This window comes from Marmota monax, unplaced genomic scaffold (assembly GCF_021218885.2).
Source record: "Marmota monax isolate L192 unplaced genomic scaffold, Marmota_monax_Labrador192_F-V1.1 WCK01_AAM20220418_F8-fsc00021, whole genome shotgun sequence".
Taxonomy (NCBI): Eukaryota; Metazoa; Chordata; class Mammalia; order Rodentia; family Sciuridae; genus Marmota; species Marmota monax.
In genome coordinates, this window is record NW_026695228.1 from 20,177,448 (window position 1) to 20,200,448 (window position 23,001).

General features: G+C 60.0%; 1 protein-coding gene across 14 annotated transcripts in view; it reads right to left on the reverse strand.

The window, feature by feature from the left end:
* Crtc1 (CREB regulated transcription coactivator 1) overlaps positions 1 to 23,001 on the reverse strand; it is a 76,694-nt gene continuing 53,693 nt past the window's right edge. For 5 of the 14 annotated variants that reach the window (XM_046436535.2, XM_046436534.2, XM_058576495.1 and 2 more), the window contains 11 exons: positions 22,108 to 22,169; positions 19,974 to 20,068; positions 17,828 to 17,913; positions 15,244 to 15,284; positions 14,557 to 14,777; positions 10,116 to 10,249; positions 7,752 to 8,063; positions 5,657 to 5,761; positions 2,464 to 2,550; positions 1,710 to 1,890; positions 1 to 743 (listed from right to left, as the gene is read on the reverse strand). In XM_046436535.2, the coding sequence (XP_046292491.1) occupies positions 532 to 743; positions 1,710 to 1,890; positions 2,464 to 2,550; positions 5,657 to 5,761; positions 7,752 to 8,063; positions 10,116 to 10,249; positions 14,557 to 14,777; positions 15,244 to 15,284; positions 17,828 to 17,913; positions 19,974 to 20,068; positions 22,108 to 22,169 (1,536 nt within the window). In that variant the 3' untranslated portion in view covers positions 1 to 531. The remainder of the gene's footprint in view (positions 744 to 1,709; positions 1,891 to 2,463; positions 2,551 to 5,656; positions 5,762 to 7,751; positions 8,064 to 10,115; positions 10,250 to 14,556; positions 14,778 to 15,243; positions 15,285 to 17,827; positions 17,914 to 19,973; positions 20,069 to 22,107; positions 22,170 to 23,001) is intronic. The other 9 variants (XM_046436538.2, XM_046436536.2, XM_046436537.2 and 6 more) reach the window with 7 other exon arrangements.

Below are 23,001 nucleotides of genomic sequence, written 5' to 3' on the forward strand. Positions count from 1 at the left end.
GACGGCCATCAAAATAGTGTTTATTTCACTCTGCCTGTCCCTCCTCTGGCACCTTCTGCCTCGGCAGGTGGGGCCGCTGTCTACCTGATCGTGGGCTGGGGATGGCGGGTCGCGGGGACGGGATGAAGAAAGGCAGTGAGAGCTCATCAACAGTCGGAAAGTGCACCTCAGCCCAGACACCCACCCCAAGCCTCCTGACACCCCACTCTCAGCATCCTGTGGGGGGCTCGCGCCCGGCCCCGGGGTAGGAGAGGAACGAGCGCAGGGAGGGTCTGCAGGAGTGAGGACTCACAGCCTCTGACCCCGCCTGGCGCCAGGCGGACGGACGGACGGAGGGCCCCGGCTCGGGGCCCCGCCGGGCTTCAGCGGGAGGTGAACAACCGGGGGCGGGCTGGTGGGGGCGCCGGGCGGCATTGCAAGCTCAGAATCACAAGCTCGGCCGTTTGCGAGGGACGGAGTGTGGCCGCCCCCAGGCTTGGAGGGACGCCGTCGGAGACCATGGACCGGCGGCACTATGCCAGGCATGGCCGCTCACAGACGGTCCATCCGGAAGGTGTCCTCAGTGGCCGGGTCAGCGAGGACCATGTCAGGGTCATTGAGCATGTGCAGTCCGTCGAGGGTCAGGGGGTCGATCTTGAGTTCATCCAGGGGGAACTGGTTGTCAGCGTCGAAGCTGACATCGCTGACCCCGGCCAGAGTGCTGGTCAGTTCTTTAGAGAGGCTAGGAGGGGACTCTCCTGTCACTAGGAGAGACAAATAGTACAGCTCAGCCTGGCCTCCCTGGCTCCCACCCTCCAGCAATGTCAGACCTGCCCTCCAGGGAACACTGCCAAGGTCTGGAGACATTCTGGTTGTCACAACTGAGGGAAGTGACACTGCTGGCATCTGGTGGGTGGAGGCACAGGAAAGTACCCACCTCAAAGAATGACCCGACACTAGATGTCAGCAGTGCCCCGGGGCTGAAGCCCCAAGGGCCATGAGAGGCAGGCTGGGTGCAGGCACGAAGGGCACTTGTCCCCAATGGGCCCAGCTGCTGCCCAGAAAGGAACCTGGCTCCTCCCTCTACTGCCCTGGGGGAGGTGCTGCGCCTGTTTGCAGAGCTGGGACGTGGGCTTCAGAGTCCCCGTCTCCCTGGGCAGCCGCGCCATCAGAGAGCAGCCCTGTCTTGGGAGTCCCTGGTCTCTGTCCCTGGGCGTCCACCTCTGCCCACTGCCTGGCCCAGGGGTGGGGAGGTCAGGATTCCCACAAAAGGCACCAGGGGCTCTGAATGTGACCTCCCGTATCCTAGAGGTGCCAGTGGGGACATCCCCAGCAGCCCTGGTGAAGACGGGGGTGGGGGTGGCCACTGAATGCCTGGGTTTTGTGCTGGGTGATTTCATCCGTGCTGTGCAGGATGGGGCTGCGTGTCCCCTAGGTACCTGGGCAGCGCGTTCCTGACTGGCTTTGCACTGAGTGCTGGATGCCTGTCCCAGGGCCTAGGTATCTCCTTGGCCTGTCCTGCCCAGGAATGGGTGGAGTTCAAGGTGCGGGAGGGATCTGGCCTCCTCGGGGCCCTGTCCCGCTGAACCCTGGGCTGAGGGCAGGGAGGCAGCCCAGCTCAGTCTCCTGATGGGGCTGAGCCTCTCCCAGCGGCCACGCTGCCCCTGGGCACAGGGAAGCCCCACCTAGGCTCCTGGGCACTGGGCCTGTGACGGGGCTGGCAGCCTCACCTGTGAGGATGATGTTGGGGATGCCGCTGTGGCTGGAGTAGCCGAGCTGCTGCGTGTCCTGCAGGCTCCCGTGGCTGCTCGTGAGGCCCATCATGGCCGCCTGCGAGTAGTTGAGTGTGGAGCCGGAGCCGTAGAGGCTGCTGGAGCTGATGGCGTTCTCCATCATGTTGAACTGCTCCAGCTGGCAAGGCAAGCGCGCCAGGCCGTGAGGACCACCCAGGGCTCCCGGCTGCCACCTGCGGCCCCAGGATGCCCCTGCAGGGGGCCTGGCATCCAAAGCTGCTGAGCGTGAGCCCCCAGGCCCGGGGCCTCCCTGGCACTCAAGATGGATGGATAGATGGATGGACAGATGAGCAAGTGAGTGCTCCAGGCCCCGGCCACACCTCCTCTGCCCCAGTGTCCCTGCCCCGGCCTCCACGCAAAGCCAGCGCAGCCTCCCGGCAACCCACGTGCACGGCCCACGCCAAGGCACTGCTCTGACAGCCGCTGCCCTGTCCCCGCCTGGTCGAGGCCTGCCCTTCCTCCCCCTCTACCTTCGGAATCCATTCTGCCAGCCAGACAGAGGTCCGGGAGACCAGGCCAAGCCACCTCTGCTGGGGCCTTGGCCTCCACAGCTCAAAGACAGGACAGGGACTGAGGAGCGAAGCCAAGGGGTGGGCAGGGTCCCCTGAGTGCGTGCGGCCCTGCCCCCAAGGTCTGGGTCCTGGCGAGCATGTGCTGTGGGCACCGGCCGGTGGCCTGGGCGCCCCCTCACCTGGCGGGACAGAGCATTGGCCTGCCTGGCTGCCATCTGCTGCTCATAGTATGAGTCCCCAAACACGCTGCCCAAGGCGGACGAGTGCTGCAGACAGAAGAGAGGCCTGCTGTGGTCACGGCCCCCAAGACCGGGCAGGGGTGGACCAGGGCCCATCAGGACTGGCGCTCCCAGGCCCTGGCTGGACAGGGAGAAAGGCCCCCGGAGCTCCCTGGGACGCAGAAGGCTGATGACTTTTATCTTGGGGTCCGTGGGTGCGCCCCAGTCCTGGATGACTGCTTCCTTCCACCTGGGGTGTCTGCACCCTGATACCCTCCAAGGCACCGCCCCTAACTCCCCTTGAGTCGGGTGTGGAGACCCCATTTCCGCCAGAGAGAAGGTGGGGCTGCCAGATGAGAGGCCTGGAAGCCTCAGAGGTGACCTGGGAGAGGGGCCAAGACAGAAGATGCCTGGACGTTACATTCACGACAGAACGTGCACTGGGGAACCCGATGGGCCCCCAGGAAGACAGGAGACAGGCCACACATACTTGGACAGGACGATGCACAGAGCTGGCCACTGGCCAAGCGAGCACAGACGGGAGCAGAGAGAGGCCTGAGGCCCGCACGGGGAGGCCACCTGCTGCGTCCCGTCTCAGCCAGACGTGCTCAGAGGAAGGGGCACGGGCTGTCCCTGGGAGAGGAGGAGGGGACTAGGGGACTCATGGGTGGTGGGAATGCTGTAAAGGTGCGCTTGGAGCCACACCAAAGAGACAGGGGACAGAGCCTAGCTGGGCTGTGCAAGTGGCCAAGTCACATCCCAAGCCCCTGATGAATAAGGCCGAGAAAAGAGCCCCGGAGTGACCTTGAAGCCACCAGAGGCCCAGCAGCACCCCAAGGCTGGGAACTCCAGCCTGCTTCTACCTGTGCAGGACAGGGTGCCCAGCACACCACGTCTCAGAGACCATCTCCACAGACCAAATGCCCTGGCCCCCTGGCCCTTGGGAAGACCCCAGGTGCTAGGACAACTCAACACTTCAATCTGGGTTGACAGCAAACCCTTAGCCCCCTGGGGTCAGTGGACCAAGAGCAGAAGGGACAGATGCCCACTCTGACTGGAGTCACAGTGACGGATGAGCCATCGAAGGCCAGCGAGGAGTTAAAGAGGGGGACTGAGGAAGAGAACAAAGTGGCAAATCCCCGAAGCCCAGAGTCCACAGCTTTGAGCCGGGGTGAGCCCGAGGTAGAGGCCCCTGGCGCACCCACGGCCGGGCGCCTTCCCCAGCGCGGCCCAGACACAACCACCCACTTCAGGCTTTGCCAAGGGGCTGCAGGGCCGTGGCTGATGCCGCCCAGTGAGAAGGAAGCAGAGAGTGCGGGCTTCACCCAGCTGGCGAGGCTGGGGCAGGTGCTGGGAGGGACTGGGCTTCTGAGATGATGCCCGATCCTGTCCCTGTGGCCCTGGCCCTGACCCACAGGGGCACTGATGGCCAAGGTGTCTCTTATGAGGCTGCCCTGAGGGTGGCCAGGACGTCAGCTCGGGAGCAGCCTGGGGCCGGGCCTGACTGGGACAGATGCAATGGCCAACTGAGGACAGAGGTGGCAGGTGTAGGCCGGGCAGGGTGGCCCAGGCCCAGGGGTCTGATGAGCGCATCTGTGGAGACCCAGCCGCAGCCAGAAAACCAGGTGTGGTCTCTGCCCAGCACCTTCTGCTTCTGGGGGAGCCCCAGGCCACTTCGCCTCGAGCCCCCGCTGCCCACACCAGTACACAGCAGACGAGCAGGCGGCCGAGCAGGCGGCCGAGCCAGCGGCACGCTCTCACCCAGCCAGACCACAGCGCTTTGGTTGGTGGCAAAGAATGAAGTGACCCTCAGCGGACTCCCTCCAGGGAGAAGCTCTCCGGCCCCGCCCAGCACATGGGGGCCCCAGCTGAATGGCATCTCTAGGCCCTCCCCACAGCAGCGCCGCGTGACGAGACCAGATGTGTTACCAGAGTTCAGGACAGCGTGGGTGGAATGGGCTGTGCGGTCACCAGGCTGACCAGGTGTAACTCGAGGTCACCACCACCCTGCCACTGCTGTGCAGCCGGGGCTGCGGGCAGGAGTCCCAGCAGGGCCCTGGCTGAGGGGGAGGATGACCCACTCATGTGGTCTCAATGCTGGTGACAGAGCAGAAAGGCCACCTCTCAGCATGTCCCTGGGGACAAGGGAGTCTGTCTTCATTCCTGTAGGGTCCCCCTAGAAGGAAGCAGTCTCCCCGCCTCGCCAGGAAGCGGAGCCCATCATCCCTCTGCCAGGGTCAAGGGAACATCTTCATGACCTTGGGCCCTGCAGTGGCTTCTAGGACATTTTGGGGATGAGGTGGTCTCTGCCCAGGAAGTGGGGTCCCCTGATGGAAGTTCTGAATGAAACATGGGACCCACTGAAGCCAAGACCACACCTCACACCAGAGCCACACAAACAGCCACTGGCGCAGGGAGCCTGGGCGGGCAGAGAGGCTGAGCAGGACCAAGGGGTCCTAAGACACCTAGACCTGCACCCGGCTGGCAGGAAAACCCGCGTCTGATGAAGTCACATCTTGCCCTGTCACCTGGAGCTTGGACTCAGCCTCAGTCTGTTCATCCACGGATGGGGAAAGAGGGGCTCAGTGGACTGACCTAGGCTTGGGGGCCTAGCAGCCAAGGGACATGCCTTCCTGCAGGGTGGAGGGGAGAGACGAGCTGAGAAGTCGGGGCTGCCACCACTGAAGGTCAAGTTAACTGTGCCCTGAAAGGGAATCCACTGCCCCCTTCAGGAGCCTTGAAGCTCGAGGCTGCAGGGTGGCCAAGCCTGGGCTCCTGCTCTCGGCCACACACTGCTACGAGTCTTGAGGGCCTAGGGACACTGAGAGAGTCGTCACTGAGTCCCTTGGTGGAGTGACCACCACAGCCACTGCTCATGTGACAGGCTTGGATGAGGAACCCCATTATCCCTAGCAGGCTTGGCAGAGACCATGAAGGCACCAAGTGATGGCAGAGGCTGCATGTCTTCCTCCACCATGGCCCAGGTGGTGGTCTGTCCCCAGGGCCCGCCTGGTGCAGCCCGGTGCGTGCACAGCCCTGGTCCATGGAAGGGACAAGATGGGATGGGTGAGCAGTGAAGCAGACGATGGCACACAGGGACACGAAGCAGGCTGCAGTGCGGGGCCAGGCGAGGGGAGGCGGCGGCGTCCCTTACTTGTGGGGAGCTCCCGGGGGAGAAGCCTTGATTGGAGACAGGCGAGGTGGGAGACTGGTTGGCCGGGGAGCCCGCGCTAGTGCGGTACTGCTGCAGAGCCGGCGCCTGCGACGACAGACAGGTCAGACCGCGGCCTAGCTCCCCGAGCACGGGGGCCTGTCTTGGTTTCCTGGGAGCGGCTGGTCCCATGAGCTCCCAGTAGGCTCCCACCACGCATGCCTTGACGGTGGGTGCCAACCAACACAGGTAGCCAGGGCACCCCGGGCACCCGGAGCTGTGTCTGAGCCTGAGGTCTCCAGTGAAGAGCAGGCTGCGAGAGCCCAGCACGGGTCTCCCTCCCCGCCTTCCCAGGGCCACAGGAGGGGGCTGGAGAGTCAACCTGGACTCAGAGCTGAGAGCGCCATGTGCACACACCCACACCCACATGCAACAGCCACGTGTGCACACCCACATGCACATCTACACAAATGTGTGTACACACGCATATCCAGGCGCGTGCACACACCCATTTGTGCACTCAGATACAAGTCTGCACTCACACAAGCCCACACACACCCCCACCCATGTACTCGTAGCCAAACACACACAAGTACACCCCTCTATATACACGCAGGACCACCAGTGCCCACACCCCATGGGCACATGCCCCTCTGAGCATGCGCCCCTCACACACAGGGCGGGAGAAGCCCAGCAGGGCAGGCAGAGCATGACCTCTGCTCCCAACAGCCTTCAGCAGGGGCAAGCCTGGCCCACCCTGTTTACTGGGGCTGACAGGAAGGCTGTCTCTGGACGCGCCACAGGCTCTCAGCACTGTGTGCTCACCACTGCAGGCCTCCCCAGGGACAAGCCTGCCTGGGTTATGCCATCTGAGAGACCTCTGAGGGATCTGACCACTTCCTTGAGCCAGACCCAGTGAAGGCAGCGCAGGCCAGGCTAGGACCTAGATTTAGGCCCCACTCTGGTCCTGATCCAACCTGGCCATGCTGTGTGCCTCCAGGCAAACTGCCAAACTTCTCTGAGCCTGTGATTCAAGGAGGTCCAGTTCAATTGATCCAGGGCCCCAATACTGCTTCACCTCCATTTTCTCAGTGGCCCTTTTTAAGCAGTCTGGGGTAGGGGGTGGAGTCCAGGTGGGACAGGATATGGGTGACAGAGGAGCCAGCAAAGAGGAAACGACCATAAAGAAATGATCCCCACTCACTGAGTCTGCACAGAGACTCAGAGGTCACTCGGGTCTGTGCCCAGTGGAAACCAGCAGATCCTGGGGGTGCTGGGTGGTCCAAGTAAGTCCTGACCCAAGAGCCCTGGAGAGGCTGTCTCTGCACCTGATGGGGACACAGCGCTTCCAGTGACGGCCCAGCTCCTGAGCAAGGGCACGGCACCTGCTGTGATTTCACCAGAGGAAGAGCCTGGACCATGGGGGTCCCCACGCAGGGCAGGTCTGCCTATTCTTTACAGAGCACGAGGTTCTAAGGCCTTCAGCCTGCAGCCGGAGCCAAGGCTTGAGTGGGAGGGTCAAATGTGTGCCAAACACGGTCCTTAGTGGAGCTGCGACCCCCATTATCAGGAAGGTGTAGTAGTCCAGGGGTTAACCCAGCCAGTCCTAGCACTCGTTAGACTCCCTTGCTCTGGGCTGTGGCTTCCTGCCCCAGGGGCTGTGCTGCCTGAACCACCTCACGAGGCCCTGGCCTCAGCCTGAGCGGGCTTCCAGAATGCTGTTTCCCAGGCCATAGGAAGCGCCCTGGCACCGCCCAGGAGGCCGGCTTCCGGCAGGAGCGGGGGCAAACAGGAGTGCTCAGCAGTCAAACCCGAGGGGGCCCCTGGAGGAGTCTGGGGCCAATGACCCTGCTCAGGCCTCAGTTTCCCCTCCAGTACTCGGGGTGACAACCTCGGCTTAAGGAGTCCCAGCAGTTGCCCTCGTCGTGGGGGGCCTGGCCTGGCCTGGCCCAGGGCAGGGTCTGCTTCTATCCTGACCCTCACACACACTGTCGGGGGGCCCCACCGTCCTGCCCGGCCCAATGGGGTCTCCTGCAGCCCCCAGACTCCTCCTCCACGAGCCCCCCAGCCAGGCCCTGCAGGACCGTCCCGGGCTTACCGAGGTGATGTCAATCCCCATCGATGGCTGGCCCGGGTTCTCTGGGGGGGACTGGGGGAGAGAGGACGGTACCGTGACCGCGAGCGGGGGCAGCTGTGGCCCCCGCGTCAGGCTGGCGCTTGGCATCAGAGGGCCTCCCGGGGGCAGGCCAACGGGCACCTGAGGCGGCGGCGGGGGCGGCTGCTGTTGGGACGCCGGCGGTGGAGGTGGTGGGGGCTGGGGCTGCGGCGGGGGCGGCTGTTGGGAGCCAGCCTGGGTGAAGAAGGCGTAGGGCAGCTGCTGCTCCAGAGACAGGGCGTCCATGGCCACGGCCTGGGGAGGAGAGGTCATCAGGTGGAGCCACAGGGACCTGGTCCCCAAGGCCCCACAAACTTGTCAATACTACCACAGGTAGACAAACCCCGTGGGCTCCGCCCCTGGACTAGGGGCTCCCAACAATGAGAGACTCAGAGCCTCGGGAGGGCAGAGCCCACCCAGGGCCCGTCCAGCGTGTCCACGCTGGGGAGCCTGGGAAGGTGGGGGCTATGGAGACACTGATACAGTCACGGGCCAAGGCTGGCTCAGGTCCTTGTCAGAATTGGCAAGGGGCTGGGGTTGTGGCTCAGTGGTAGAGCACTCGCCTAGCACGTGCGAGGCCCTGGGTTCGACCCTCAGCCCCACATAAAAATAAATAAATAAAATAAAGGTATTGTGTCAACTACAACTGAAAAAAAGAATTGGCAAGAGGAAAAGAAGCAGAGGGTAGTGGTGGTATTTGGAAATTCTGTGTAGAAGCTCACAGCCGTGGGGCCCCTGGGGGAAGGCCCAGGGTGGGGAGGGCCAGGTCCCCATCCCAATCCCCTGAGAGAGGATGGCTGCCCAAGAGCTATAGCACATGGGCACTTAGTATGCCCCGCCCCCAATAAGCAGTGGGGTTCAAGAAAGGGGCTGGGGCTGGGGCTCAGTGGTAGAGCGCTCAGCGGTAGAGGCCCTGGGTTTGATCCTCAGCACCATGTAAAAATAAATAAATAAATACATAAAGGTACTTTAAAATTTAAAAATTAAAAAAAGCAGCTGGGTGCAATGGCACACCTGTAACTCTATCGGTCTGGAAGACTGAGGCAGGAGGATCGCGAGTTCAAAGCCAACCTCAGCAAAAGCAAGATACTAAGCAACCCGGTGAGACCCTGTCTTTAAACAAAATATAAAATAAGGCTGGGGATGTGGCTCAGTGGTCAAGTGCCCCGAGTTCAGTTCCTGGTACCCCCCACCCCTCAAAAAATTTTTTTAAAAAACAGTTTCAAAAAGGAAAGGGGCAGGAGGCCCAGGATCCAGACAGTCCACAAAGACACACAGCTGCAGGAGCTGGCCAGGGCTGTGTGGATTCTGACCCAGAAAGACACACTGATAAGGAGACGGAGGCATGCGGTGGTCACCCGGCCCAGGCCTGGCAGCGGGAGGGGGGGATTACTGTGCATTCTGTTGTAGGTGGACGGTGCCATTGTGGCCATGTTAAAACCAGGTATTTAAAAAATAGGGACAGGTGGTACTCAGTGGAAGAGGGCTTGCCCAGAGTGCTCGGGGCCTGGGGTCTGTCCCTGGGACGAGCAAAACAGAAACAAAGCAAAGCAAAAGATGTTGAAACAGACAGACTCCTAGGAATCCACAAACTACCAAAAACAAATCGACAAGAAACAGGAGACGTCTTATGATACGTAAGGAGATTGAACCAGTCATTAAAAAACTCCCACTAAAGACAGACCAAGAGCCAAGTGGTTTCAGTGGCAAAATGCACTGAATTTTACCAAAGATTCTGAGCAGGAATTGAAATGCTTCTTAAACTCTCCCCCCCCCCCCAAAAAAAAAAGGAAATAATTCTTCCCTCACTCTACAAGGTAGGATTTATCATGTCAAAGAGAAGTGACTGAAAATACTAAAATCAGAAATGAAAATGGAAAGTCCCTACTGATTTTACAGGAAGAAAAAGGACCATAAGAATATCATGAAAATTTACAACAGTGAGTTGAAAACCCGAGATGGACACAGGGACACCAATATGAGAAGCAGAAGAGAGTAGATAGAGCCCTGTGGCAAACTGAAACAGTAAATCCAAGCTTGCTGACCATTCCATTACGGAAAAGTCAACCAGACCATGAAGAAGGGAAGCAGCTTAGTGGAGGATGCTCATAGGACCCGCAGGAGCCCCCTTCATGGCCTCTGCCCAGGTCAGGCACAGGGGACTCTAGGACCGCTGACTCGTACATTTTCCCTGTGGTTGAAAATCAACAGGGAATCTTTTGGATTCCACCGTCCCCTGAAGGGGCAGGGGCCTCTTGGAGGGGCAGAGTTGAGCCCTCACCTTCCCCACCCACCTCACCCTCGCACCTGAGTGATGGGTGACAGTGGGGACAAGGTGGGCGACACCTGCTGGGCCTGCTGCCTCCTTGCTTCTGTGCTCAGGGACAGCGGGCTGACACCAGCAGGTCGGTGCTGTGGAGAGGAGCCCGGCGTGCTCATCCCTGGAAAGGAAGAAGGGAGGCGGGGAGGACGGTGTGAGGGAGGCCAAAGCCACTCACACCCCCACAGTCACGCTGCATAGGGACAGCCCAGGTGCTCAGACAGAAGCCAGTGGGCACTTCCCAGTGGCCAGAGCTGGGGAGTCCCTCCACCCGGTGCGGCCGTCTTCCTCTTGCCCTCCTAGTTGACCCCACCACTCCTCCAGCAGGGGTGTGACGCACAAACCCAATCAGCACTTCCCCACTCCTGGAGCACGATTGGTCCCCAGACAGGCATGTGACCAGGTTGATCCAATGAGAGCCTGCCTTGGGATTTTGGATGGAAACTCCAGGAAGGGCTGTCTGGTGGGGGGGCACATTCCACACAAGGAAAAGATCCACCAGCTGGAGGGCTGAAGGGGACAGGCAAGGACTGAGCCTCTCTCCAGCCAGAGTGGTATTTCCTGGCTTCAGACAATAAACCCCCTTTTTGTGCTGAAGTGGGCTCAGGTCAGAGATAGCTTTAGGCAAGTCTGTGCTGCGGCTTCCTCCACAGGCTCAGCGCTCCTCCTCCAATGAGCATGTCTGCTCCCTGAGCAGCCCCTCATGGCTCCACAGTACCCCAATCCACGCCATCCTCCTGCACCAGAGTGCCCCCCCCCAGGCTGCCCAACTCAGACCTGATTCCTTCACGTTCTCCCCGTCCCTGCAGGGGCTCCTGTCAGGAGCCTGCACCTTGCCCCTTCTTTCACCCTGGCCTCCGAGGCCCTCACCCTGAGCAATGTGATCCCCTGGATACCACTGTGGTGAAAGAGCAGGTAAGATCGAGGACAAGGTGGCAGCGGTTTGGGCTGCTGGGCTCTCCTGGGCACCATGCCAAGCACACAGCAGGCCTCATGAGAGGAACCCTGGGGCCCAGCCTGACCCACACCCACCCTGACACTCAGTTTCCCTGTCAGTGAGATGAAGATGGTAACAGCTGCACTCAGGTTCACCGTGAAGCCCCAGTGAGGTCACAAGCGGGCTTGGGAGAGTCTGGCCTGCAGCCAAGGCCGGCTGAAACTGCCTGACTCACCCCGGGAGATCCGGGGCCCATCCGCCCAGGGCACCAAAGAAACTGTGTTCTGGCAGACGGGGCGGCGGGTTTACGGGTCTGTGGGAACACACCCAGCACATGCCAGGAGACAACAGGCAGTCTTCCCCATGCCCAGGGCAGCTGCTCGCTGGGGCAAGCTGGGTCATGCCTGGACTTTCCCGTGGACCCCCTGCTGGCTCTGCTCAGCTCACATGGGAGGGGGGCAGGGCTGGTGTCTGCACAGACCCTGGGCATCAGGACCAATGATGTCAAGGGGACATCAATGAAAGACCAAGCAGGAGAAGTCTGGGAGGCACCTGTTCAGAGGAAACTAGGAGTCAGGACCGCAGGCCGCCCTGTTGGGTCTGGGCACCAATTATCTTGTATGTTTGGTGGGGCCAAGGAACATTTGGTGCTCAGGTCAGGAGCAGATGTCAGGGCTCAGTAAGGGGCACAGCCTGTGCTAAGCGCTTGCAGGAGGTGGACGTGGGGCCCGTGGCTCATCATCAGCGCAGAACACTGACCTGCTGTCACCTGCCTTCTCTCTCCAAGAGAAGCTGGAAACCAACGCTTCCACACCAGCTGCCTGATTTTTAAATGTGGATTTGAAGTCACACGCACGCACACACGCATGCACACAATCATGTACCACACAAAACACACCACCAGCTGGTTTGCCCTTCGGCTGCCCACCTCCAACATCTGTCCTGAATACGAGTCTAACTCCCTGTGGGCTGCCAGGCAAGTGCCCAGCCTCACACAGGGCGGCCACCACCCCAGAGGGGCCAGTCGGGCCAGCAGGGCACACACAGCATCTTGCTATTGTATGCCTTTCAGCAACCTGGCTCACCTCTGGAGCAGGAACACGGCCAGCTGGAGGGGAACTCTGGGGCGGGCGGGCAGGGAGAGCTGCCAGGAGGGCGGGCCGGGTGGGCCAGGTGGCAGGAGCCCGCCCTGTGGCACGCAAGCCCTGCTGGCAGGCATGGCTGGCCTCGGAGCTGTGCCAGGAAGGGCCCCCAGGGCCTGCCCCCCTCCCAAGACCTGGCAAGCAGCCAGGACAAAGCTTTTGCAAATGTGAGACGCCGGGGCTGCCCCCCGCGCCTCTTCTTCCCCGTGGGGCTGGTGGTGGGGCCCGGAGCGGGTAAACACGCATGTGCGCCGGTGGCCAGCAGCTCAGCTTTATTTAAAAAGCACCCAGAAAGCAGAGTCCCTGCTCGGGAGCTGCTGCAGCGGCAGCTCCACAAACAATGGCGCTGGTGTTCCTGGGCCGGTGCTCAGGGCCCACACCCTGGCCGCCTCACACCTCCACGTGGGCTCTTTCCTGTGCTTGCTTAGACTGGGCGCGGGATGGAGGTGCAGGCTCTGGGGGCCTGCCAAGGACCCGCAGGCAGCGGAGGGGGAGCTCTGGCGTGGGGAGAACGGGTGTGGAAGCTGGTGGCTTCTGCACTGGCGGGGCGGGGGCACTGGCAGCCCCAGAGCTGACCTTTGGATTTTACTTTGCACAGGCCATGTGCGGGCAGGCGCCACCTGTCTGGCCAGGTCTCTGGGGGATGGAGGGAGCTCAGTAGCAGGAAGCCTGCCTAGCACAGGAGAGACCTTGGTTTGATGCCCAGCAGCACGCGTGCGTGCACACACGCGCACACACACACACACCTGGCATCATCTTGCCCGCCCCCTGCCCTGCTGGCACCTGCAACAGGAGCAAGTTAGGGCTTCCTGCTCGCTGCCCCACCTCGGGTGACCTGGCTCCCAGGCTGGTTAGTGTTACCCTGACATCTATCTGCAAAGCACCCAACGAGATTCCCACTCTCTCCAGACCCTGAACACCCTCCTGAGAGCCCCTTCTCCCAGGGCAGCCAGGGGGACTCTGCCAAGTATGCATTTTAGCGTGTGATGCTCTCATGGAAAAGCCTGCGTGGAGCTGCCGCTGAACCTGTAGCGGAGGCAGGATGGGCTCACGGGTGGGGAGAGTGTTGGCTTGTTCTATGGCTCTGGGTCTAACAGGGCCTGTGTCATCCACACCCGCTATGGGCCCCCCAGAAGCCCTTCTGCCTGTCCTACTACCTGGGGCATCTCTTCTCTGGAAGTCAGATGCCTGCCCCAGATGCAAATGCACACCCTAAACAGCAAACAAAGGGTATAGGTGTCATGGCAGGGACCCGGGAGGTTGAGGCCCAGTGCAAGGGACAGCTGAAGAACATGTGGCAACGCTAAGAACAAATACAGAAACGCAGCACAGCATGAGAGGTCAGGGGACAGTCAGGGGACAGGTAGGACGAGGTGGGTAAGGCGGGAGCAGCACAGGATCAGGGTAGTATGTGCAAAGGCCCTGAGTGAGTTCATCCAGCTGTGGGGCAAGCAGGGAGACGAGAAGGAGGGTGGAGGGTGACCCGGGCTCCAAAGGTTGTATGGGGAGGGAGGTGAGGCCCAACAGAGGCAGGTTATGGGCTGGTCATGTTCTAGGTCAGAGAAGAGGCTGGGCAGGGCCGAGGCAAGTGAGCAGGAGGAAGGGTCAAGCTGGGTCAGGTCCCCATGGAAGAGTTGCCGGGTCTAGATTAATAAAGGAAGGGTGTTGTGCGTGTGTGCGTGTGTGTGTGCGTGTGTGTGTGTGAGAGAGAGAGAGAGAGAACACAGGAGTTAGAGGGGATACCTCCACAGTCCTCAGGGAGCCACCAGTGGACAATCCCCAGAAAGAACAGGAACAGAGCAAAGCTGGGAGCTCCTGGGACAGGCCCAGAGCCCGTGGGACGAGCCCTGGACCAGGCCAGGGGAGGAACAGGTGTAAAGAACAGGGAGGGGCCAGAATAAAATGTCACAAAGCAAGCTGTCTGACGTGATGAGGAGCAGGTCGGGCCCATTTCTGTCCCCAGTGAGGGGGTGGGGCAAGGAGGGATGGGGGACAGCATGACCCACTTCCGGAGCTCTGCTCCTAGGCTCCCCAGCCTCTCTGAAGCCACTTGGTACTCTCAAAGTTGCAACTGGACCCCTGGAGGCAGCATGCACCCCTCACACCCCACCCTTCTTTGCCCAGGCTGGGCCTAGGCGGAGGGGGGGGCCTTCCCTGTGGGTCAGCCTGGCAATGCTGAGCCCCTGCGGCAGGTCTGTCACCCCTCATCTCCACCCTCCAGGTGCCTGGCACTGTGGACACGACTGTTTAGCCACCATCTGAATGGACATGCCACCTTCAGGAGACAGTCCTCTACCAAGGAGCAAAGCCCGGGCACCTCGAGCTTGGGGCCATGCTGCGGGCCCTTACCCTGGCCGGCGCCACCGATGCCCAGGTGAGTCAGGTTGGCGGCGAGGTTGCCAGTGCTGCTGGAGCTGCTCAGCGCAGGGAAGGTGGGCTCCTCGGGGTCCAGAGGGGTCGGGAGGGGGGAGGGGAAGTGGATGTTGGTCAGGTCGGGTAGGGAGCCCCCCGTGTTGTGGGTGGCGGGGATCAGGGCTGTAGTGTTTTCCTGGTCGGCGGATGGGAAGATGCTGGGGGAAGGCCAGACAGGGGCAGAGGTGAGGTCTGGGGACAGCCGCCAGCCGACCGGCCGGGTCGCCCCCAGAAACTGTGGCAGGGGCAGGAGGGGGCTATCAGGAGAATACGAGCAGGTGTAAAATGACGTTCCTCAGTCAGGTGCTGCCAGGCTCATAAGATGGCTGTCGGGGCATCACCAGTGACTTCAGGAAGCAGCCTGCCCCCAGGGAGGGGAAGGGGAGGGTGGGGACAACACTTTTCTGTTGCCCAGGGAGGGCTGTTCTCTCCAGGGACAGGGTATGTCTGAGGAGGCTCTGACTCGGGCAGCAAGGGGCTGGAACCGGCCCAAGACAGGACTTGCTGGGTGGCCACCGTGGTGTCCCTCACCAGGACGTGCAGGCTCCTGGCGGGTGGGAGCCTGGGGGAGCCCACGCAGCCCCCATGGCTGAGGGCTTGTGGGAAGGCCCTGCAGGGACTTACTTGATTCCGGGGACCTCACAGGACTTGGGCCTGGACCCCGTCTGAAAGAGAAGACAGCAGAGGCTGAGCCAGCGCCCCGGGGCCTCTTCATGTACACTGTGCGACCTTCCCACTGTGCCAAGAGCTGTTCCACGAGCACCAAGCTTATCGGCTAGGGACACTTCCAGAATACGCGGACCACGCGGGGAGGGAGAAATCCCACCTTGGCTCAGGCACTTCATATGGCACGGCCCATAGTGGCCTCTGAGTGTCCCACAGAGGACACAAGTGGCCCCACCAGGTAGAGGGGCAGAGCCCAGAGGAAGCTGAGCCTAGAGTCAAGAGTCATGTGGGGAGGCTCTTCCCACAGGCCCCACCCCAGCTCCTGCCCTTGGCAGGGAGAGGGCACAGTTCCACTCTGGCTGCTCGGTTGGTGGGGGCCACAGACAGAGGGTGACGTGGTGCCTTGTCAGAGCAGGCATCTGGGCAGAACCTGTGTGCCAGCTCCTCATGTCCCCAGGGCTTTCCATGGCAGTACGCTGTCAGCTGTGCAGAGGGGCTGCTGGGGCCTGGGTGCCCGGGGCTGAGTGCTCACCAAGCTTCCCCCACCTCTACACTGTCCCTGGACGGAGACAGCTGGGGCGCCTAGAGCAGGGGTGCTTTTTGCTTGGTGGCCATGGGGCGAGTCCATGAGAAGCCACCAAAGCAGTGGAGGGCACCAGGTCAGGAAGAATGAGGTGGGCTGGGCCAGACGCCTCAACTCGGTCCAGAGGCTCCCACGAGGGGGCCTCTCCTTCCATGAGGACCTGCCCTCCTGCGACACTCAGAGGTGTGGCCCCCATCTGGTCCCAAAGCACTTCTTTGCCATATGGGCATTCATGTGTCCATGGACCAGGGCTTGGGAAGCCTCTGGGGCAACGCCAGTTTCAGTGCTTGGTTAGGAACACTTCCAGAATACGCGGACCACGGCGGGGAGAAGAAATCCCACCTTGGCTCGGGCACTTCATATGGCACGGCCCACACTGGCCTCTGAATTCAGGGCCACAGCCCAGCCCTGCTGCCCGGGCTTTGGACTTTCAGCAACGGAAAAGTAAACTGCGACCCCAGTGCCAGGCCTGCTGTGCTGCAGGGGCCTCCCTGGCTGGGCAGGACAGCCCTGGGCGCCCCTCCCCAGCTCCCCTGTGGGCTGGCCCCAGGGAGAGGTGCCAGGGAAGCGTTTGGGCAGCAGGACTTGGTCTGCTCCTCTGTGAGTGGGGGACACGAAGGCCAGGGAGACAGGATCCTGTGGGGCCCGGGGACTGTGGCTACAGGCAGGGCCCCCAGGACTTGTGCTTCTGACCTCATGGGCGTGACAGAGACAGTCCCGTCTCCTGAGAGGAGCCTCCAAGCGAGTCACGTTTTCTAATTTCTAGTCTGCCGCCAGCGCCTGGGACGACACTGCTGGCGAGCTTTCAGGAACCACCAGGGGGGGAAGACGCGCCCGCTGGTGGAGGGAGGCTCTGCCTGGCAGCCGCACCTCGGGTACAGTGGTGGCAGGGAGCCAGCAGGCGCCAGGCCTCCGCAGCAAATGCCCAGGGACGGGTTTCTACGGGGCCAGGGGCTCCACATGCTGGAGTGGACAGTCCCTCCAGGACCAGCGTCTGCACCACCCGCGGGCACCAGCTTTCTTAGGGATACTTTGAAAAGCCTTCCACGAACTTTACGGGAGACATTAACGGGTTTCTGAAGTACTGAAGAGCCACTCCTCATTCTCCGCCATCCCTAGGGCCCCTCCGAGGCAATAGCCTGTTTTGCTCTCTGTAATGGAAAGGTGACATCCAGCTGCGCCAACGGACCAGGACCTACTTTTCGGCTTTACCAGACATTTAGTGGTTGTGCGGTTTCATTCGGGTTAGATTTTTTTTGCTTTTTCTCTTCCTGATTTGTGTGGTGCTGAGGGCGACTGCTGCACCCTGAGCACCCCCCTCTCAAGCACCCCCATCCTGACCTTGCGAGGTAACTGCATTACCACGAGTGTCTCTTATTTCCTCAGAATTCCTTTTAAAATCCCAACTCAGAGCGACTGGGGGTCATCTCATAACAAACCCCTGCTAACACTCGGGTGGTTCCCGCTTATTCCGAAAGCTCTGCATAAGCGCTTCTAAATGCACCCCCTCGCTACAACTGCATTCCCAAGGGGGGAGTTCCTGTGTCAACACCCCTGAAAAGCCTCCTAGGGCGGCTGCTCCATTTCTTTCTTGGAGGGAGAAGCGGTTTTTCTCCTTTTGGAGACAGGGTCTCCCTTCAGTTGCCCAGGGGGGTCTCACACTCACCGTCCTCCTGCCCCACACCCAGGTGGCCGTGGCCGGGCTGGCATGGGCCATCTGTGCTGCTCTACTTTCTGCTGAAACCTGACCAGCCACGGGTTTTAACGGGTGGCTTCTGCCGTGTGACAGTCCTGCTGTTAGCGTTAAGCAGGCTTAAGGGCCCCCGGAACCCAAGCACAGGCAAATCTGTGCGGGGGCAGGTCTGGGAGGGCGACCCACCTCCATGCGTCACTCTGTTATCTCGTCCCGGCCTGGCCTGAAGGAGCAAGGAACAGGCCTCCGGAGCCCCGGGCTCTTACCTTCTTGGTGTCCCACGCTTGCTTGGGAAGGTTTTTATCTGCTTCGGTCGTGGTCTCCTCCATTCCTGGGACTGTTAATAGTAAGACTGGGACAGGGGAGGGGGACACTCAGAAAGAGGACAACCTCCCTGACGGCCAGGGCCGGGGTGAAGCTGGAACTTTCCTCATGGTCATTTCTGGGGCTTCTACTAAAGTTACAAAAAAGGGTCTCATTTTTTAAAAGATCAGATAAGCCCGAGAATCTGTATCTTACAAAGAAATAAAAACCAAAGCCCTGGAGCCCGCGGCCGTGTCGAGTCCGCCTCCTGGCACTGACCCGGCCTCCGTGGCACCTCCATGGGCAGCAGACAGCGTAGTCTGTGTGGGCGGCTGCCCCCCCTCTCGGTGCTGGCTGGGCTCCTCTTGGGTCACCAGCACCGAGCACAGGGGGTCAGCCACTAGGCCTGATGTCAGCAGGCACAACGACAGCAGCCTTGTGAGTCAGCTGTGACGACTGTTCTAAGACAGAGGGTCCAGAAGGATGGAGGGACAGAACGGAGGAACAGGACGGCATCACTCAGATCAGCCACGGCTGAAGCCTGTTCCTTAGACTTTCAGTCGAGGCAAGAGTGCCCGCTGCCCCGCCTCTGTACCTGCTAGAGGTGCTATTTTTTCATTCGCCTCTGAGCGCGCCACGAGGAACCAGCCAGATCTGTCACACACTCTGTGACACGTGGGCTGGCAGGTGTGGCGAGACGCAGAGGAACTCCAACCCTGGCACTGCCTGGGCCCCTCTTGGGAGCACAGGGATGAGTGATGCCTCTGATTGTGACTCCAAGACCAGCTGGATTCTGAGCAGCAAGGGTCTGGGTCTTGCCTTCCTCCCATGGTCACAGAGCGTCCTCAGGGACAGTGACATCCTTGTGCCTGCCTACCCTCTAAAAGCCCTGTGCTTGCGGGGACCCACCAGGACAGGCAGCAATCTGAGGAGAGTCTCGTTGCTGGCCACAGAAAGAAGGCCCCAGGCGGTGCCTGCAGGCCGGGGGGAGGTGACCCAGGCTGGCACCCCAGAACCTGCCCTTCTACCTCCTGCACCTGTTGCCTGGCTGTCGGGACTCCCAGGGCCCAGGTTCCAGTGACAATCCTATCGGCAGGGTCTCCTGGCATATTTATACACCCACCCGGTGAAACACTATCACAAAAAAAGAGGCACCTGGGCATTTCACTCCAGGTCACTCTATGGCTTCGGGGTCTCAGGCCAGATGACATGCACGTGGGGCTTCCCGGACATGGCCTCACAGCATCGACAACCCCTCTCTAGATGACACTACCCAGCTCTGCTTTCACTGTTTTGGTTCTGGGGTTGAGCCCAGGGTCACTTAGCTGCTGAGCCACACCCCCAGTCCTTTTTTGTTTTTTTATTTTGAGACAGGGTCTTACTAAGTTGCTCAGGGCCTCGCTAAGTTGCTGAGGCTGGCTTTGAACTTGGATCTTCTTGTCTGAGCTTTCCAAATTAATGGATTACAGACGTGTGCCACTGCGCCTGGCAGCTCCCCAGTCTCTAAGACATCTACTCGCCTTGAAGGTTCCCAGGATGCTGCCTCCATGCCTGGCTCCAGGGCAGAGCTGAGGACCTGGGCACAGCGGCCTGGAGAGGAGGCACCTAGCGAGAGCTGGGGAGAGACGGGCCCTTTCTCACCCGCTATAGCCAGGATGAGCTCAGGAGCTGCAGGGGACAGTTCTTAGCAGCACAGCTGGAAAGTAGTCCAGTGTGAAATCCTAGATCAAGCAGTGCCTGAAGCTAGAGGTCCGACCCTAGACTGCAGTCCTGAGCTGGTAAATGCCCCTTTTACAGGCTCACTGCCCCTGCATTTGAAAGAATTATTTGAACAGCACCCAGTCTTCACGGCCCTACCCTGAATCCATGAATCCTGGACTCTCATGTATTTGCAAGGCTTTCTCTGCCTAGAAAACTCCCATGCATCCTTTAAAACCCAATCCAAGCAGCCCCACTCTGAAGTTTCCCTGAGCCCCTCTCCTTGTCCTTGGCACAGCCTGGGTCCTTCTTTGAAAGCCTGTCCACCCATGGACTGCCAACCTCCAGAGCACAAGGGCCACCTGCTGGGCTTGCCTGATCCCAGCAAAGACACCGAGTCCCCTCTCATACCTCTTTTCTGGTGTGCATCCTGAGATCCACCCGTAAAGGATTCTGACTGGGTGGGCGTCATTGTGCTCTGGTGAAGGGCGGAGTCTGAATTGGTCCTGGGGGAGAGGGGAGAGACAGTGAGACCCCCCCAGAATGAAGAGGAGTCATGACCACAGCCACGCTACAGCCCTGGCACTATGTGCCCTGCCCAGGACATACCCCATGGGACAGGGTGGCAGATGTAGTCATTTTTCAAACTGCTGCACCTGAGCAGAAGGACATCATTTTGAACAGGACCACTGGACTCAGGCAGTTTTTGTCCACAAAGCCCACCGAAATCCAGATCAACAGCAAAGCTGTCCCTCTGTTCCCAACCGCCCCTGCCTGCCCCTTCAGTAGGGAGTTCTGGCTTCAGGGATAGGATGGCCCTTCCTGTTGAAATTCCCAGAGGGAGCCTGATGGTCCCACAGGGACCTGGCCTTAAGGGGTTTGAGTGTGCAGCCTGTCACTAGCTCCCCTCCTGGTGACAAACACAAGTGGGTGAGTATCTCCTCTAGATGCTCAGTCTCAAACATGCTGTGATGGATAGAAAGGGAGGTTCAGAGAGACCCCTGGGTGCCCCCTTGGTGGGAAACCGACTGGGGAGGGGCAGTCCTGCTCCAACCGGTTGGACCCTGGAAGGAACCTGGTAGAGACTCCGTCCTGGGAACTCCCGTGGGGAAACTGACAAGAAAGGCCAGGGTGAGCCAGACATGATGGCCCACGCCTGTAATCCCAGCAGCTCAGGAGGCTGAGGCAGGAGGATTGCAAGTTCAAAGCCAGCCTCAGAGTATTAGCCAGTGAGTCCCTGTCTCTAAATAAAAGAAAAAAAGGGCTGGGGATGTGGCTCTGTGGGTTCAATCCCTGGAAACAAAAAAAAAAAAAAAAAAAAAAAAAAGACCAGGGTCAGCCAATCTGTTCCCAGCTAGAAGTGCCTCGAGGGAGGGTCCCCAGAACAACTCCTAGACAGGAAAATGGGGGTCCAACTGCAGAGCTGTCAATCCAAGGAGGAGACTAAGGGCCAATGTGCGCCCAGTGGAGATATCCCAGCCTCTAAGAGTGACTAGAGGAAACGTGGTCCAAGGAGAAAAGGATACAATGGCGCAGGTTAAAGGAGTCTTGAACCCTGGATCCTAGCCCTGCCCCCAACCAGCTGTGTGTCCCTGAGTCAGTGTTCTGGCTTCTCTGTGCTCAATGTCTATGTCTAAAATGGGAAAACAGCCGAAGCCACACAGTTGTCTGTTGTGTATCAGCTAATGTGTGCTTGGTGGATACTTAACTACGTGACTGTATCATGTCATGAAATTATGTGTGCGCGTGTGCACATATAGTTGTGCGTGTGGTGTGCATGTGTATCCAGTTGTCTTTCCATATCTGTTCCTTGGAAAGTTGGTCCCAGGATCCTCCTCAGACACCAATATCCATGAATGCTCAAGTCCCTTCTATGAAATGGCATCTGTGTAGACTCTAAGCACATCTGTAGATGACTTATAGCACCTAATGCACCATGAATGCTATGCAGAGTTCTAAAGATGTGACTTTTTCTCTTCTATACACCTTTATGCATTTTCCTAGTCTTCTAGCACAAGCCTAGAAAACTTTTTTAAGGGGGCAGGGTAGCGGGGATCAAACTCAGGGGCACTGGACCACACCCCGAGCCCTATTTTGGATTTTATTTAGAGACAGGGTCCCTCTGAGTTGCTTAGTGCCTCGCTTTTGCTGAGGCTGGTTTTGAACTTTGATCCTCCTGCCTCAGCCTCCAGAGCCGCTGGGATGACACGTATGCGCCGCTGCACTCAGCCTGTAACAAGTGCATCTTCAATAATTTGTTCGGTAACATGAAAAACTGCTCATCAAGCATCAAATGAAACAGCAAGTGGCAATTTGGGGTAAAGAAAATAAAGAAACAGACAAAAGTGAGGATGGGTTGAAGATCTCCTAGGCAGAGCGCTGGCATTATAGAGTGACAGTGATTTCTAGAAACTCGGGGATGTGTCTTCGTTTTCTCATTTTGAGTAACTCCGCCCTCACGGCTTTTCTATGCACTACTATGGTGAAAGTTTAGTTTTGTTCCCACCGAGTGGGTGGGGGCTGGGAGCCAGCTCTGCCCACTGACCTCCTCCAGCTGGTGTCCGCGGGTGGTGACAGATACACGGAGCCGTATGGACAGCTGTCGGCGTGAGTGTGAGTTAAGGGGACGCACTGTGGGCTTGGGCCTGCCTGCACCGAAGTGCTCGTGGCCACTGAGCAGGAAGACCCCTGCAGCCCAGCGGCCCTGCTGCTGGAGCTGCAGGAGTGGCGGCCAGGCCCGCACACAGCTGGGGGCCGGCGGGGCGGGGTGTCCACTGCTGCCTCACAGGCGCTTCCTGCCGGCCTTTCCTGCCTGGCTGTGAGCAGCCCAGGCCATAGGGGCTCCCCGGGGGTGCGGCCCCACTCCACCTACCACTCAACGCTGTCCTCTTGCAAGTGCACGTGCGGCCTGCACCCCGTCCAAGAGGGGCCTGCACCGTGAAACCAGCCGCAGGCACAGCGGGGAGTCTGGTTCAGCTGACCCTGGTCTCGCCTCTTTATTCTGGGCTGATGGGGCCGCTCCCGGGGCCTGAGGGTCCGGTCTGGGACTCAGCTGGTTGTGCTTCCCCAGCCCGCGGAAATGAGCAGCAGAGAACAGGCGTCTGCTCTGCAGAGCTGGGGATCCCAGGAACCACCTGAGGCTGCTCAGATTCTGGTGCTGGGGGCCCGGCTGGCGGAGCACCAAGGAGTGGCTGAGCTGGGGCGGGGGGAATCTGGCAGATCTCTGCTTGGCCGAGGAACAGATGCAAATTTTACATTCGTCTTGTAGAAATGGAGCCACCCTCAGACCCTTCCCTCAGCTGCCTGGGCTGGGCACCCCATGCACTGCCCACGAGGGCCCCATCAGCCTACAGTCCTGAGACACGGGCTCCCACTCATGGCCCTCTGGGCCCCACTGCCTTGCTAGGACCCTCTGTGGGCCAGTGTCTCCTGCCTCAGC